Below are 18,581 nucleotides of genomic sequence, written 5' to 3' on the forward strand. Positions count from 1 at the left end.
TTTAATTTTACCTTTTAAGATGTAAGAACCGTAATTTTATTAATAGGAAATAAACGATGGTATTTTTTCAGTACACTGTTACTCATCATTCTTTTCGCTGCTCGCCGAATCAGGTCACCCGTTTTCCAGATACTGGTTTGCTCGTTGCATCATTCCCGCTGCTGCTACTGTTACCGTTACCGCTACTGCTGCTACTGCTACTACTATCGCTACTACTTTACTGTCATTATGATTGTTATTATTATTACTACTACTGCTACTACTACTACTACTACTACTACTATTATTATTATTTTTATTATTATCATTATTATCATCATCATCATCATCATCATCATCATCATCATCATCATTATTATTATTATTATTATTATTATTATTATTATTATTATTATTATTATTATTATTATATTTATCAAAACTGTTGTGACGACAAAATCAAACGAATCGTGTGCATTAACGATGCATCTAATTCGTCCATCGACCGCCGTTTCATCCCGATTTAAGAGCGAATCGCGCATACATACGTGAAAATGATTCGAGTTTCGCCCCTTTGCGTATGACACGATTCAACGTAAACCAAGTTCGATTCGCGTTCGAGCAGGTATACGTACATACATACGTTAACTTTAAACGTGGACTCTGTATGCAGAAGGAATCTCGTATTCTTAATAAGAATACGAAGCTTGAGGAGGAGCTGGTAAGCAAGATCGGGTAACGAGGTTCACAAAGGGGCAGGGAATAAAATTCGTGGCATTGCGTTTAAGGATTCACTCTGTCTCTCATTGAGCACGCGTACGCGTATGTACAACGTTATCGAGCGAAAAGTACAATCTTTCCATTCCACGAGTCTGCGTCACCGATGAAACGTATCGTTCACGGTATCGTGACGCTCGTCGTACAATGTCGCTCTGCTCTTTCACGTGACCGTATCCTCTATTGTTTCCCTGTACCGCTTCCAAACTACAACGTACGCGTAACGCGAAGCTTTATTCGCCCGGCTATAGAATCGAAAGCCCATTTTACGAGTTTCCTCGTTAACCATTGACAAGCGTGGTCTTACCGCGACCGATTGGGACAGTGTTATACGCGCCACACGCGACACTCGTCATTTTAATTTTCCTCCGCGTGTTTGAAAACCGTACAAGTATTCTTAGTTTCTCGTTGAGGCAAAGCGATCAACTCGCTTTTCCATTTTTCATTCATTCCCCATCGGGAAAACTATGCAAAACTATATACCGATCATATACGGTTCTCCGCGTGATTCGATTGAACAAATTGTCAAACACGACGTTGCGCGCGTATCGCGGAATACACGGTGCTCTTGCAGAGAATACGGCATTGTACGTACATGTCTCGTATGCCGAGATAAAGTCGTTCGAATCGAGTTTGCATCACAGTTCCTTGCGGTTGTTCACCGTTTAGTCGCGCACGCCGTGGTTATTGGACATCGAAGGAACAACTGGCAGACAAGCCGGTTTTGAATATAGCTTTAATTGAATCAGGTTATTAGGTACTACTCGCGGACTATCGGAACGCCTCGCTGCGATTAAACGTTTTCATCCGTGTTCGAGGAGAATCAGAAAAAAGTTGCTTCTGGTCGTTTCGGTTTGGGTTAGCGCTAAACCTACCATAGCCTAAAATTGAATATTTTCAAAATTTTTCATCGAATATTATCTTTCGATATCAAGTTTTGGTCACTTGTCTACGCGATTTGTCCTTTAGTATCGGTATAGTCAATTTTTTAGATATTTCCTTTTATTCTACATTTTTAAGACATCTTCCTCTTTTTATCCATCGGTCATTCGTCCTGTAGGGGTAGGTTTATCGTTAAGACACCGTTTATCGTCGCTTAACGAGCGGAGTCGACCCTCGTAGAACTCGAGACCGATCGTTTACTTCGGCGTTCCGATATTGCTCCTGCTGTTGTATCGTTGGCCACGTTTTCCATGGGAATTCGTGAAATAACGAGGTAACTTTTCGTTTGGATAGAAAAGTCACGTCGTCTAGACGGGATGCGCTATATTTGCACGGTATATTGCACCGGTTGAATAGCTCATTCGAAAGTCTGCCTCGTAGTCTGTTCAACGGACCACTCGGTTTTTCCATACAAAGAGGATTAACATCCTTTTCTTTGTTTTTTACTTTTCCCCGGGTTCCCTCTCTCTCTCTCTCTCTCTCTCTTTCTCTCTCTCTCTCTCATACTCGCTGTTCACCGTTTCGTTCCTTTTTCACGGTGTTTCCTCCTCGTCTTCTACGTTGCCAACAAACCATAGTACCGCTTTTCCTACTCGACACGACGACGTCGTGCAGACCCATAATCTGTCTCCTCTTTCGCGTCTAGTTAGGCCGGCATTATTCGGAGTATTTGCCGCATCGTACTAACGACGGAACCAATACTCTAGTAAGCGTGCGAACAATACGCGGTATTCATAGCTGAGGCTTTTAAAAAACGATTTTGAAATAAAAATACCGATCCTTGAGTTGGTGAGCGAAACGGGACGGTATTCACGGCGAAACCCGATAAATATTCCGAGTCGTGGAATACGCGTCAAGATTAATCAAAAGGATCAACGGGAATTTTCATTGCAAAGTCTGCTCTTTGCCTTTCGTAATCGTTCGACTGTTAACATCGATATCGCTTCGCGTTCGTGAAATTTTCGTGCAATATTCATGAAATTCGAGAACTTTTGGTAAAGAAGAGGACCGGTCCCGCGACGAAACCCGAGCTTTTGTTTCTTCTCGTACCTTTCGTTTCGGAAATGGCGATCGAAACGAGAAAGTGACACTTTGAAGTACTAGACAGACACAAGAGACACGCGGCGAAGCGCATCCGGTGTGGCGATCTAGTTTGGGAAAACGTGGTCGTCGGCGGTGTGTGTTCGGTGTCTGGTCTGGTGGAGCCTGGTCTGGCCTGGCCTGGCCCGGCCCGGCCCGGCCCGACCCGACTCGACCCGGTCCAACACACACCAGACGGAATGAACGCGCGAAAGCGAGCGAGTGGAAGTCTACGAGTGAAACGAACCAACAGAGCCAGCCTCGCCAGTGAGACTTTAGCTAGCGCCCGATCCGGTACATTCCTCCGGTGCGATTTCTACTCGCACGCGCGCTCGCGCAGTTTCCAGCTGCCGCGCGGACCGACCGATCGCGTTCGAGCATCTGTGAAATTTGAACACCGGGAAGAAGCTGGCGTGTACGCGCAATCGAATCGTCTCGGGGATTCGCGCGTGTGTGGGAATGCAGTGACGGATATATTTATTTACGACAACGGTAAATGGCGGATGGAACGGTGCGGTGAGGGAAAGGGGATTTTTTGGAAGGAACGGGAAAGCAACGAGCTCGCCGAGGCCTCGAAGTAAGTGACATCGAACATAGTTACACGTAACAACGAACGCGTTCACTCGTGGTTAACTCGGTCGACCTTACGACACTCGCGACAGTCGGTGATCAGACGCTCGTTTACGCTCGTTCGACGAATCGCTCGATCGATCGAATCGTCTTGTCCAACGACTGCGTTTAACCACGTGGTAGGTATGGTCTGGGAAAAAATGGGGAAAAGCTGTTCGTGGGAATTCTCGCGCCAAGAGTACGCAGTTGCGCTTTCGAACGCGTTCAGCGAAACGAATTCGCGCGGCATTGGAGCGAAACGCGAGCTACGTAACGATTCGCGATCGCGTAACGTTGGTCGAACGTTGGTCCATTACTCGCGTTGCATTCGCGTTGCATTCGCGTTGCATCGCAAGAAAGGTCGACGTTGGCGTTAGGGGCCTGTGCGCGGCGCCTGCCGGAACCTCCCGCAAAAATTCTTCCTTCGAGCTGTAACGCTCGCCGATTATTGCGCGCAAACGTAATTACTTACTTACGAAAGTACTTACATTCTTCGCGAATACAAACGACGTTGCCTTTCTCCCCGCTTACGCCCCTATTCCCCTTTCGTCGACATTCCCTCGTCTCTCCCTCTCTCCCGTATGACACACGAGTCTTTTAACCTCTCTTCGTTTATCCCTTTAGCTCGACCTGCCTCAGTCGAGACGCGCGGAGCGTGTATAGGCCGTGAAAGAAGAGGGCCAAGCGAGGAGCGTATCGCGCCAAGGCGAAAAGGGAATTATCCGGTAGGATCTGCTGGTTTAAGTTAGACACCGCGAGAGAGAATTGATCGAGACGATAGGGATTCGAGCGAGAAAAAGGAATCGATCGCTGGTACACCTTATAAGGCGCGAAGGTTCGCGAGTATCCGCGCGCTATCGTCTTCGAATCTGGCAAAACCGGCCTTCGGCCGCGTTTACTTCTCGCATTTCGCAATTTCGACGTTCTACGGATACTTTCCACAGGCTCGAAACTACGAGCAATTCCGCAAGACTGCGCGGCGTGACTGGCGCGCGCGTACTCGCAAATTTGCCCGGTAAGAGAATAGTTTGGTATCGGCGGCGTTGAAAGAACCCGGGACTACGAAGAGGAACCGGAGAGAGTGGACCGGTAAGGCTCTCGTTAACGATTAACCCGTACGAAGCACCATGAACGTGAGTGGTATACGTCGAGGCGTGGCGATGCATAAACTGTCGCACTCGAGCCGCTCGTGAAACGTGTTTGCGCGGTCACGTTGGCAACACTAGCAGGAAATTGCTTTCATTGGACGCAGACAGAGACGCATCGGGTCGGTTCGCCTTGCCCTGCCCCGCGTACGTTCGCCGCGCCTCGTCGTGTCGCGCTTCGCGTTTGCGCAAACCTCCTCGAACCTGATCAAACGCGAAGCGTTTCAAGTACAACGGTAACCGTGCGAATTCGAAGGTTCGTCGCAGCTCCACGGGGAAATAATACGAAAGCTCGTGGTGCCCGTGGCTGCGAGACCGAAAGAACTACGCGATCGCGAAACGACTACACACACCATCCACCACCACCATCGTTCTTTAGTGTCAACGCGTTGCGTGCACTGATTCCAGACGAATCGTGCACTTCGATCGAAACCTTCTCCCACTCTCTCTCTCTCTCTCTCTCTCTCTCTCTCTCTCTCTCTCTCTCTTCCTCTCTCTTTCTTCTTCGCTCCCGTCCTATCACCCTCTATCCGACGGTTTGTTCGAACAGACAATTTGGTGTAACTGTCATGGAACAAGAGAGAAAGTAGGTAGTTAACCGATTTCATTGCGAAAAGAAGCAAAGGAAAGGAAGAGGAAGAAGAAGAAGAAGTAGAAGGAGGAGAAGGAGAAGGAGAAGGAGAAGAAAAAGCTGTTGTTTGGCTGGAAATGAGCGTGAGTCATCGGGACGAGGAGAGTGCGCTAGGACCGCTTGCACAAGCACGAGCAAACCTCTGGTTACTGGAGGGAGAACGATCTGGCTGGCAACAAGGTGGTTTGAGCAAACGCGTAGGTACGCGTTTTCGAAGCGAAGCGTGCAGACGACCGACGTCTGGACTACCGTCGATCCTCCGTTCGAGAAGCGGCCCGTGGACGACTCGTATGGACTGGCGGCCCCTCAGTCGGACGTCGAGCGCGGTCATCCACGCTCCGTTTATCCTACTTCTCTCTCTCTATATACATACGTCCACCGTTCGATCGTGAGTCGTTGGCGTGTCGTTTCCAACGTCTCGACTATAGAGACGCTACGCGACTCTTCATCGACGCGTAAACCGATCAAAGGATCGAGAGCGAGCCGAGATAAATAGAGACGAAGCGGCCCTACGCTGTTCGATCGACGACTGGATCGGCTAGATCGGCTAGATCGGCTAGATCGACTAGATCGGCTAGATCGGCTAGATCGGCTAGATTGGCTAGAACGGATAGGTCGTCGGGAATCGAGTGAGCGCGAGAGGACAAGCGACATGTCGACGTCGGATTTGGTCGGATACTCGCACGACTTCCTTACGGAATTCATTCAGCTGTACCGCAGCTTCCCCTGTTTGTGGCAGGTCAGGTATAAGGGATACAAGGACAGACTACTGCGAAACCGTGCTTACGATACCCTCGTGCAGAAGTTGAGGGAAGTGAATCCGATCGCGGATAGGGAGACCGTTATACGAAAAATCAACACCCTGCGAACCGCGTTCAGGAGAGAGTACAAGAAGGTGCGAAGCTCGCAAAAGATGGTTCAGAATCCCCGGCAGCGGTACAGATCCTCGTTATGGTACTACGATATCTTGAAGTTCGTCGCGGAACAGAACGAGACGAGTCCATTGGACGAAGAGAGGGACGTTAAGAACGCTTTGGTTAACCCGGCGGATCTCTCTCAAGAGGAGATGATGGTACGACCTCGTGCAATTTTTCTCGAGTTACCGAGACTGCGCGAATCCACGCTTCCCTGTCCCCTTAACCCCCTCTTCCTTCTCTCTCCTTCACGCTCTCTTTCTCCTAGAACCCTCCCGCTTTCTCTCTTCCACTCCCTTTCCTTTCCTTCCCTTCCTTTCCTTTCCCTTCCCTTCCTTTACGATCCCTTCCCTTCCTTTACGATCCATACTAATTTCCACTTCGTTTCACTTTCCATACTTACAGTTCGTCCGCGTTTTCGTAACGACTCTCCGACTCCCGATATTCACGAAATCGAATTTCGCGCGCAAACGCGATCCACGAATGAACCGTGTACTTCGCATACGCGATAACAATCGCCGAGATGGATATTTCGCCAACGCCGAGCTCGTTTCTGCCTCTTTTTCCTTTCCTCCCTTTTCCCTCCGCTTTCCCACCGCGCTTTCCCTCCGCTTTCCCTCCGCTTTCCCGTTCGCCTCTCTTTCATCATCGTTCCAGCTATTCGTCTTCCTTTCCGCGGCACTTTATCGATCCGGAAACTCGACGAACGCTAGAACGCTGCAGGGAGAACGCGTTTAAATCGGCAAAAGAAAGTCGAAACTCTGGTTCGGTAGCGCGTCTCGCGAATACTTTTTATCTCGAAGCGTCGTCGTATCGGCGACAGCAAACTCGACTCGACGCGACTCGACGCGACTCGACGCGACGCGATACGACGCGATACGACGTGATACGACGTGATACGACGCGATACGACGCGATAAGACGGTACGCGTAACGGCGTGACCGACCAATCGAGTGGACGACGGAGACGCTGTTTGAATCGCGTTCGCTCGTGGATGCGCTTCGAAAGCCATGCCTCGATATCCTCCAATTATCAGCTGGCAACCTAACTGTTTTTTAGTCTGTGCAAACGGACGTAGACAAGATCGAGCCACCGTCACCTGTACCGTCCCCGGGAGCTAGCTCCGTTCCGGCTTTTCAACCGATCATTCTGGAAACCGAGGGCTCGTACGCGAGGAGAATCTCGAACTCCGTGTCAACCGATTCTCTCCGAAGAAAATATCAGCAATCGTCAATCGAAGGAATCGACTCGCGAACTTTCGCCGAGACAGTTCGCTAGCTGCGTGACGGATGACCATTTCGAGACCTTTGGCCGCTACGTGGCTGGCAAATTGAGGAAGTCGATGCCCCGACAGGGTATCATCGCCGAGAAGATAATCGCGGAGGTCCTCTTGAGAGCTAATCTCGGCACCTTGGAGGAAGCTACTTGTCTCACAGAGAAAGTACCTTCCCGTTGCTTCTTGGTAATGGGCGATCGTTGAGTATCCTTCTCGTTCACCTCGTCTCTTCTTTCCTCGCTTCTTTTCCTCCCAGTCTTGTCCATGTTTCGCGATCGTTCGTCAACGAACGCGTCTACCCGTTCATCCGCCGCTGTCCGTATCGAGCGATTCCACGCATCCATGTACATACGTACCTGGCCGTTCCTAGTCCAAATGCACCAGTGTGCTTCGCGTTCAGTCGCCTGAGAGAAGAGCAAACCTCGGACGAACCTGTGCACCACGACAGCTCGCATCGCAGACCAATCGACCACTCTGGCCACTAGCCAACGAAACCAGCTTTTTTTTTCCTTTTCTCTGCCTACATCTGCGAAACTAGCCAACGACCATACGTATTTTTCATACACCAATAAACAGCTTCTATGCAACCCGATGACTTTCTATTTTTCCTTCCGCTTTCAACCATCCACGATTGTTCTACCGTTATTCCCATAAACTACCACCATCTTCGATCGATAATTATCGTTTTCTCAACGTGATTTTCCGAATCTCCGAAACTCCCTAAGTTGTTTCCACCCGCCGGGAATCCCCTCTTCGCGCTTCTTTTAAATCCTTCCCAACTTTCGCGATAAAACTTACGCGTAACCGGTCGGCCAGTTCCATTACGTCTAAACGATGTTTAACGGTCGTTACCGTAAGCGTTAACTGCTCCTTTCTTTTCGTTTCCCAAGCAACTTTCATTTTTTGCTTTTCACCGAGAAGTATCGCTTCTTTCTCCACTGGCGACACCCGCGATCGTATAAACCGAATCCTCTGCAATTCCGAGGTAATTACTCAAAATGAAACGCTTTCGTCGATATTCATACGTATAATTCCCTTTCGATAGTTTTAACGAGTAAGGAATTGTTTGGAAAATTTGAAACGTAACAGGTCCTGTGTATCGGAACAAAAGTTGACCGAAGACGAGGTGGCCGAGTGGTTAAGGCGTTGGACTGCTAATCCAATGTGCTCTGCACGCGTGGGTTCGAATCCCATCCTCGTCGGCGATGTGTTTTTTTTTTCTTTTTTTCCTTTTTTATTTCTACCGTATTTCCACCGTGACTCGATTATCCAAACGAAATTTTCACGCGAGTCGATTTATGTTTATTTTAAATTTCCTTCGTCTATGTATATATGAAAAAATAATACCCGTGCCTCAAGTCTTTTTTCTTTATCGATATAGGTTAATTGACGACGAGAAAGATACGCGATAAGCAGAGGTAGAATAACAGAGGTGAAACGGAAAAATTAAACGAAGATTCGATACGAAACACGCGTAGTTTGAACACTTTTACGTAATAGCGCTCGATCACACTTGTTGTTACGAGTGTAATAGAGTCCTGAAAATCCAGAGTTACATATCGGTCATTTGGATAGCGGATTAAAAGTTCCTACCGAATGACTGTGTCGTACTGTTTACGGAGGGAGGAAAAGAAGAGGCAGAAAAAATAATTAAAAAATTGCTTCAAAAAGTAAATTTTCTCTTCGTGGATACTGACCACTTTTTATTTTCTTTTTAACGTACGTTTAATGCGTCAGGAAACGGGAATATACATAAAGCTATCAAAAAAACCAAAATACGTAAAAGGGTTAGAAAATAATAACTTAGACTACGAGTTCGGTGGCTTACCATTTAAGTTCCGATAGCGTGTGCCATAGTTAATGGCAATGCTCGAACCACTTCGTCCGGATGCAACAAGGAATAACACGCAACTGAGACGGAAAGACGTCGACGAAAATGAATGACGAATTTAACCAGTGATGTTTACGTTTGGGTCTCATCTACCGAACAGCTCTCGCCGATGACACTCGTGTTTGGCCGGAATTCCGTACCAGCAGCTTCGCGTAATATGGTAGAAGGAATTAAACGTAAACTACCTGGTTTACCGTCTAGCATAATATATACTTAAGAGCTGTCTTATATTACGACGCGTAAATGCTTATGTATAGAAAGGCACGAAAACTATATACGGCTTTTATTTTTAAATAGGAAAGAGGAAGGAGGTAGACTAAATAAATAAGTAATTAGATAAATGTAGGAGATTAAATTAGACAAATTAAATTAGACGAGTTTCGCACAGTGACTAAATATTTTATTCTGTTCTGGGTTAGTAAACGAATACCCCTAAAATGAATCCCTTGCAGTCGTATAAGGGCGTGTCCCCTCTCCGTGGTGTGGTCTTCAAGTGCCAGGTAGCCTCTTGGGTCGAACCCGATCCTGATGTCTAAACATCCCCATTTGTCCATTGTTCTTGAACGTCTGCCATGTTTTTCTAGAAATCCAACGAAGAGTTTTTTCTGCCAGCATTGATGAAAGTTGCCTACGTAAATAAATAAATAAATAATAAAAATAAATAGCAGAAAGAAGAAGAAGGAGAAGGAGGAGGAGGAGGAGGAGGAGTGAGGCTATATATATTTTTACTTATTCGGAAATTATCCTGTACAATACTTATAAGAGCAATCAAAAAATTACAAAAGACAAAGAAAAAAAATTATTTTCTCCCCGTCGGGGAATCGAACCCCGGTCTCCCGCGTGACAGGCGGGGATACTAACCACTTTTTTTTTTTTTTAAATATACATTTATTATACCTTAATTAAAATACAGCGATATATGTATAAGAAAAACCAAAATGTACAAAAGGGTTACAAATGAAGACTTAGACTACCAGATCGATGGCTCCAACACGAAGCACTCGCGATCTTAAAACTAACCTTAAATTACCGCGCTTATCGCTATGAGATAATATAAACTTAAGAGCTATCTTATATCCAATCGCGTGTTTGCCTATGTACAGAAAGGCACGAAAACTATACAGACTTTGTTTATTTTATAAGTGGGTAAGGAGAAGGGAGAGGACTAGATTAATAATTAAGTAATAAATAAATAAATAAATAAATAAATAAATAAATAAATAGAGGGGCAAGAGGGATAGGAGGTGAGGGTATATGTATTTTTATTTATTCCAAGACATTTTGTACAATACTTATAAATAGAAGGAACTGAAAATTAAGAAAGACAAGGCGCAATGACGCAATTAAATAGGAGGGGGAAAAAAAAACAAAATTTTATCCTCTCCCCGTCGGGGAATCGAACCCCGGTCTCCCGCGTGACAGGCGGGGATACTAACCACTATACTAACGAGGATTTGTTGTTCGGTTTCAATAGTTTATTGGTTCATGATTGTTTACAATGATTGTTAACAATATGAATTATTTTAACGCAGTTCGAGCCACCAATATTTTTTTGACTTTTTACGGTGAGAATCTTCCCGGTCTATTTTTGATAATTTCGTGTTGATTTTCGTCGCGTTGTCAAAAATGTCGTCTGTGTTATACAGAATTGCCGTGTTGTCGGCTTTCCTATTCGCATGATAGATCAAGGGTACATTTTCGCTATTCTGGATGTACCCCTGACCATCGAGGTATACGAAAGCTTCTGGTGGCGTATATCCCGTGTGTCGGGTTTTCTCGAAATATCCCGGATTTGGATAAACGGAGCTATTGATTAAACTATTGCTTTTTACGTTTCTAATATTTGCCCAATGATTTCGTATCAATTTGAGCATGAACAGATCTATTCTGATTATTTCCGCGCATTCGTATAGTTTGTGATTACTAACGAGTTTAGTGAAATTTGACTCCGGAGTCCGATATTTGCCTAGACAAGCTCTGAGGCATTTTCTCTCGAAAACCCTGAGCTTCTCTATCGTACTTGCCGTTACGTTGAACCATACGGGGCAGCCGTATGTCAATATCGGTCTTACAAGTGTCTTGTAACAAATAATCTTGGTTTTCGCGCTAAGCAACTTTGAGTAAAACAGACGTTTGTGATTGGCGAATGCCCTTTGAGCTTTCTCGATCTGCGTTTGAACATGGTTAATAAAGTTTAATTTGTAGTCCAGATGTACACCTAGGTAACGAACCACCTTCTTATTCGCGATTTTTACCCGATCGTCCTTTCCGTCGTGCAACTGGAAATGTTTCGAGTGCGTCCGTACGTCGCAGTTAGCGTTCGAAATCCGTGAAATATAGGGCCGGAATAAAATTGTCTCGCATTTAGCGGTGTTAATCTTTAATTTCCACGTGAAAAAGTAATCTTGAATTTTGTCGAAAGTTTCTTGCAACCGCGTTTTTAGTTTCGAGGGTCTACTGTCTTTTATATAAACTAACAGATCGTCGGCGAAAGCTATTGCGAATTTGTCGGGATCGTTATTTAGGTCGTACATGCGGAGTAAATCGCTAATGTATATGCTAAACAAGATGGGGGAATTGACGGTGCCTTGCTGCAAACCATTCTCAATCGCGAAGGTTTTCGTGGACGAGCAATTGTTTTCGGTTACTACGAATTTTTTCCCGTGAAGCATATCCCAGATCATTTTGACAAGGTGCTGTGGGAAGCCTCTCTTTAGGAGTTTAAAGAAGAGGCCGTCCAACCACACCGTGTCAAAAGCTTTCTCCAGGTCTATGAGGAGCGCGCCAACGCATTCGTCGGCGTTTCTCGCCCAGCAAATGTCCGACGTGAATTTTGAAATCGCGTGTGTCGTAGAATGTTGGTGCCTGAACCCGAATTGCGTCTCAGGGATAACGCTATTCGCGTCGCAGTACGTCGTCAGTGCCGTATTTATCACAGTTTCGAAAACCTTACTAATATTCGCGAGAAGGCTAATCGGTCGGTAATCCGTGGGATTACTTCCGTCCTTGCCTTTTTTCCTTATCGTTATTAATTTTGCAGTCTTCCACGCGGTAGGGAAGTACATTCTATTTAGGCAATTGTTGAAAAGGATCGCGTAAATGTATATGTATCGCAGAGGCAGATTTTTGAGCGCGATATTAGGAACGTTGTCGAAACTGGAGGATTTTTTGTTATTGAGTTTTTTAAAAATGAGTTTCAGTTCTGTAAACGAGGTGAAATAGTCCGTGGGTACCCGCGTGTCTTTCGGATGGTCCGCCGTATTGTCGTCGTCGAACGTACATACCGTCTCGTCGTTCAGTTTGTCTTCCGCGGTGTCCCGTCTGAGTTGATCGATTTTCTGTCCGATGATATGGGAAAGTTGTTTCTTCCCCATATGCAAGTTGTTCGTATGTACAGTTTCAAAGTGAGTCCCGAGTACGTTTAGCTTGTCCTCTGTCTCTGTAACGAGTATGTCCCGTGGCGCGTTTGTCGCTCGAGCGTCGAATCGTACGTTCGTGTTCCGGAGGAGGTGCGCATCCGCCATGGGAATTTTTAACGTTCCTATGGCGTTTGCCTCCTTTGGTCGGAATATGCTGTTAATCGCGGGAAAGAACTTGGACGACTGGCGCGGAGATATTTTGGAAATTTTCGCTTTCCAGAAATCGTTTACCGATTCGTGGAATGCTTTTTTGATCTCGCGACGAATATCTTTAAGGGCGGCTTTGAGCGCTGCTATCGACGCGTCGTTTCTATTCGTGTACGATTCGAGTCTCGAGAGTCTGTTTAGTCTCGTAATTATGTAGCTTTTGTGTGCGCGTAGCTGTTTGATACGGGGGGTGATGTATTTGTCGGTCGAGTTGGTATTTTTCACGCGTGGGATCGTACAGTCTATAGCTCGGTTTATGTTGCAGTCCAGTTTGTCAAGGAGGTTGTCGATTTCTTGTACGTTTAGATTTCTGTTATTCGGTATGTCCGGGATTTCCGTCGTCGTTAAGAATTTTCGGAATTTCGTCCAGTCGGCTTTGTGGAAATTGTATCTGTCCGGTGTCACTGATTCGTCTATTTCAAGCGTTTCCATCGAGGGTATCGATATTTCTATCAACACCGCTCGGTGGTCGCTATCGTATTCGAAAGAGTCCAGAGTGTTGTGGCTGGGTGTCTCGTGAAATTTAATGCGGTTATCCGCTAAACACAGGTCTATGTACGCGTTACTTTTGGGGTAAGAGGGTACAGCTGTCCCGCGAACGGAGAGTCGGTACGGTACGTAGTTTTCGAGGGTCCACTTATTCAGGGATATACCTCTGCTATTGTTTATAGCGTTACCCCAGGAGTGGTGTTTGGCGTTCAGGTCACCGGCTAGAACGTAATAATGATTGTCTTTCTGCAATTCTAGTTGCCGAAAGAGCAATTTGAACTCTGCCATAAATTCTTTCTTGCAATTGCTCGTCGCGTACCCCGCTATCACGAATAGCTTAGCATCGCCCTGAAGCTTTATTTCTATAACTGTAGATTCGAAGCTTTTGTTCGTCGTTTCGTGGTCTATGCAAATATGTCTGAATTTAAGGTTCTTACGTATGACAATGCCCGTTCCGCCAGCTTGTTTTGCGTTAAATCTATCGTTTCTAACAAAATTGTAGTTTTCGAATACAATTTTGTGTCGGGGACTTAATTTAGTCTCGCAAAGTACAACCATGTCCGGTTTGCGGATGTTGAGACAATCCAGGAGAGAGGCGCGTCTTTCGTTGGTTATTATTGAATTTACATTAATTTGGACAATGTTGAGTCGGCGTAACGTAAGTTTGTTGGCGGTGCGCGACTGTTCTGTGCTCCCGAGATTATCCATTTAAAAGTCTATTCCGAGAGCCTCCGCGATAACGTTGATTCTATTGCTATTGGTTTCTACGTACTCTGTTATTCGTGCGATCTGATTGTTCAACGAGTTTGTCATACGTCTTATTTCTGTTAGTAGCGTATCGTTGAAAGTATTTGTCGCGCTGTTTTGCGGCGGATTGTTTTCCGCTACGGCGTCTGAGTGCGTTTCCGTCTGTGTCCGCGTCTGTCTACCAGAGAGAATCGCGCTGTAGGAGATGGCTGGGTTAATCGTTTTGTTTATAAATTGTCGTTTTCTTTCCCGTTCTGTTTTGACCAGTTCTTTTCTCTCTTCTATCCTTTGCTTCAATTCCTGAAGCCTTGGGCATCCCCTGTAGGAGGCGGGGTGTCCAAAGCTCTGGCAATTGACGCAATAGGGTTTGTCGACTGTTTTATCTGTTCGCAAGCACTCTCCTGGATTGTGTTGCTGGTTGCACTTTACGCACCTATACTCTAGGTTGCAGTTGAGCGCAATATGGCCTATCCTTTGACACCTCTTGCATTGGACTCTATCTTTTTTTACTATTTTTTCCCAATGAATTAGGGAATGGAGAACAATTTTTATTTGTTTCAAATTTTCTATTTTGCTGTCAGGAGACAGCTGTACTATATAAATCGGGAGCCTCCGTCCCTCGGCAATTGATTTTCTCGTCTCGAATTTTTTGACTGCCTGAAACTGGACGTTTTGTATGTTTTTCGAACGGAGCTCGTTCAATACCACGTCTGGCTCGAAATCACCGTCTAAGCTTTTTAAAAGCATCGACGTACTTTGCGTGCCTTTTGGCGTGTATGTAAAGAATTTAATATTTTCTTTTTTAAGCAGGTCACATACCTTACTATGCGCGGCAATCGAGTTGACATGCAAGAGGTGTTTACCATTGTTGATTTTTTTCGTGTAAAAATCTTGCGTTAATCGCGATACAATGCCGATTGTCGATTTACACGTGATATCGAATATCGTAATCGGGGGAGGCCTAGCGCTTCTTACCTGATTCTCGGTCTCCTGTGATGGACTCTGCTGCTCGTTGACAGTGGTCCTCTTGACTTTTTTAGCCGATGGTGTAGGTGCTGCTTCCATCCTTTTGGGCTGCTGATGGCGGCTGGTGCTGGTGCTGATGCTAGTGCTGGCTGCTGGGCTCGGAGGCTGGCTCGGGCGCGATCTTTTCGTTGGCCCGACTTTCGTCCACTGCTCCCTGTCTTCGGTCGCAAGCTCGTTGTCTTTCGGGATCGCGGGGTTTTCCTTCGCTCTGGATACCTGGCTCGGCGGTTCGGTTTGGCTGGACGGCGAGGGACGGGGATTTCCTCCGTTGTTCCTCGCTTTCTCTTCCTCCAGTTGCTTGGAAAGAAGCTCTACGGTTTTATTTAATTTATCTATTATTTTTAACAGATCTTCGTAGTTGGGGGCTACAGGTTTCTCTGCTTCTTTTCCTGTGTTGGCTGCGGCTGTTTTTTTTATTGGCGCCATGTCTGCCAATTTCCGTGGGGTTGATGATGAATTTTGTTTAACTATTAACTTTGGCACTGCTTTCACTGTTTTTGAGCCTTTACGTTTGTCCGTATTGTTTATTCGGGCATTAATTTTGTTAATGCTCTCTCGTGTCAGGCCTTTCTCTTTTATAATCTTCAACGCTTCATCTATGTTTTTTTTTTCACTAGTTATATTCTTCCGTGTTAATATATTTATATTTATTTTATTCTCCAGTGTTCACAAGGAATTATTTCCATGTGTAAATGGTCTTCTTCACTGTTGGTCGGTTTCTGAAGCTGCACTATCGAGCGTGGTGACACTTTCGTACACTTCAGTAGGTATAAGCGTTTATGGCTTAAGGGCTTTGACTGCGGAGGATCGGTCGGAACGTCCGTCACCTTCGAAGGTCTAGGCAAGAATGGGGATACTAACCACTATACTAACGAGGATTTCCTGCTGGGTTTTATTTATTTATTGGTACATGCTGATTTACATTGTTCTTTTGTAATTGTATACTATACTCGATTCAACGAGAAGTGCCATGAAAATAAACAGAAAGTTCACGTAATCGATGCTGCAGTGGCAGATAAGTGGCTGCTGAACGTCGCTGCTCAGAGACACTTTTCAGCGGCCCCTGAGAAGGGCCCTCGGATCAAATATACATAGCCGTGCATACGTATCCCTACTATCTAGGGGTCTCATGTTATTTTTCGGCTTTGTTCTGATCACGCGTTGCTCGCGTGCAACTGTTTATATTTCCTGTCAGTTCTCGTTCAACTGGGTACAGCTATTTTAACGCGTATTTTAATTATAAACCCATAGTCCCAATAGTTCTCTAGAGACGTGGCCTTTTCTTTCGCCATTGCTACCTGGGTCGATGGATCGGCTTGCCTGAGTAGCGAAGGACGGGAATTTCCCTCGTTGTTATTCGCTCCTTTCTCGAGTTTTTTCGAAAGAAACTCCATAATTTTGTTTCATTTGTCTATGATTTCTCGTAGTTGCGCAACTTGTAATTGCGCAGATTTCTCGCCTGCTTATTTCGTCGGATTAGTAGGGACTGTCTTCTTCGTTGGCACCATGTTTGTCCACTTTTGTGAATATAATAATGTTCCTTTTTTAACTATTAGTTTTGGCACTTTGGTAAAGGGGAAAATAATATTCAACGAGTATTTCTTGGTGGTATAAAATGAAAGGGGGATCGAAAGGCGACATTTTTCCGCAGTCCACCGTGCTGCAAGTATCACAGAAAGCCTCGAGTTCTCTTTTATTTTATACCGCCAAGAAATTTTAAATGTAACTAAGAACAGAAATACTTGGCGAATATTATTTACCTCTTTACCACGCAATGCACTTCTGCACGAGTCCTTTTCCTTTTATCCTTTTTAGTTCTTCGTCTATGTTTTCACTTTCACTTCTTTTTCATCGATCCGCGTGTTTTTTTCTAATTTATTTTGCACTATTTGCAAGATGCACTATGGAAAGAATTACGTAGATGAATTATAGAAAGTGTTTACACTCTCGTACACTGCAAGTATATGCGTTTTACGTTAGAGGGTTCTTGACTGCGAAAAATCGGTACGTCCGACACCCACGGAGGTCTAGGCAGGAATGGGATACTAACCGCTATACCGTCGACGATTTTCTGCACGTAATTTCTTTCTCTCAATACTACTCTAAATTAATACAGCTAGACCTGATTAGGGTTAAACTAAAGAGTTTTGATGTGCGATTGTCTTTGGCGCTGAGTTGATCGTCGTGAGGAGAACTCTCTGTACGACTCTTGTCTCGGTGGTTTTATAAATTCGCTTGACTACTCATTGGTTAGTGTGAAATGTAAGTGGTGGATGTGTGTCTTAGATGTAGTTATGAATAATATTGCAGGTGTGTGTTAGCTTCGACGTCTTTCATTGGTGTTGGATGTTTAAACAAATTAGGTCCTTAGGCCTATCGTTTTAAGGGTGATTTATTGACCCTACGGTTCAGCCAAGTGGTGGCCAAGTGACAACGAGTGTCCGCGAGTCAACATGGACGCTGGCAATGACATAAAACAGCCCCCCGCTTAACTTGGGACTGGGGCTTCGGTCCTGGGACCGCAACAATTCCATCTATTCAATGTTGATAATAAGTTTTAGTTGGTAGTTTTTATTGGATTTACAGAAACTTGCGCTATTAGATTTTGCCTCGGGACATTTTTTTTCACTCGATCTCGATGGGCGTCAAGTGTATCGGTATTTGGGTCGATGTATTGTTAGGTAGTATTCTTCGTAGCGAAAAATATATTTGGCAAGATCGTAACTTAGTTGTTTTGGCGAAGATAGCGGGAGAATAAGCTAGTCCAGCTATCGCGATACTTCTTAGGATTATTTTTCAGCTTTCCGCTTACATCTAAGAAAATTAATTTATACGTAAATTGTAGATTTTTCTCATCTGTCGCGGAATCTCTATCGAAGATAGAATCAGAGGATCTTTTTGTTGCATATTTTTCTATTGACGCGATAAATTAAGGGAACGTTATTTTCGTTTTGTACGAAGCCCTCTTTGTCCAAGTAGGTAAACGACTAGAGTGATGTGTAGCCTGTAAGTCTGGTTCAAAGCCTGTTCAAAGAAAGAGAGTTCGGGTACAAAGAGCGTGCTACCAGAGAATTTCTCGCGTTTCTAACTAAATTGCACCAATGGTTTCTGATTAGTTCCATCATGAATAAATCTATACCGATTAGTTCGGTTTCTTCCTATAGTTTGTAATTGCCGATGAGTTTTGCTAAGTTTTTCCAGGCATGCTCTCAAGCATTTACGTTTTAGAACTCTAATCTTTTCCATCGTTCCTGTGCCGATGTTAAACCATGTTTAGCAACCATTCTACGTTTTCATACTCCGTTAAAGCGGTAAATTATTAATTATAATTTCCTGCTGCAAATATGCCTTACACGCGATATATAAAAACCAACTAATGCCAACTGGCGTGGTAATTAAAGAAAAGAAATTCGCTTTATAAATTATTACACTTAATATACGATATCTC

At 45.0% G+C, this 18,581-nt stretch overlaps 1 protein-coding gene and 2 non-coding genes across 3 annotated transcripts; 2 read left to right on the plus strand and 1 right to left on the minus strand.

Moving 5' to 3' along the window:
- Positions 1-5,815: 5,815 nt before the first annotated feature.
- On the plus strand, positions 5,816-7,891 carry LOC108554089 (uncharacterized). Its single transcript, XM_017909233.1, is given in 3 exon segments — positions 5,816-6,235; positions 7,138-7,313; positions 7,315-7,891. Coding segments are annotated over 3 exon segments (840 nt in total). The 3' UTR covers positions 7,559-7,891.
- A 583-nt stretch (positions 7,892-8,474) lies between these two features.
- On the plus strand, positions 8,475-8,556 carry TRNAS-GCU (transfer RNA serine (anticodon GCU)). The gene has a single exon. It is a non-coding gene; the product is annotated as a tRNA-Ser (tRNA).
- A 2,070-nt stretch (positions 8,557-10,626) lies between these two features.
- Positions 10,627-10,698, minus strand: TRNAD-GUC (transfer RNA aspartic acid (anticodon GUC)). Its single transcript has one exon. It is a non-coding gene; the product is annotated as a tRNA-Asp (tRNA).
- Between the last annotated feature and the right edge of the window lie 7,883 nt (positions 10,699-18,581).

The sequence above is a fragment of the Eufriesea mexicana genome, unplaced genomic scaffold, assembly GCF_001483705.2.
Source record: "Eufriesea mexicana isolate 0111107269 unplaced genomic scaffold, ASM148370v2 scaffold16629, whole genome shotgun sequence".
NCBI lineage: Eukaryota > Metazoa > Arthropoda > Insecta > Hymenoptera > Apidae > Eufriesea > Eufriesea mexicana.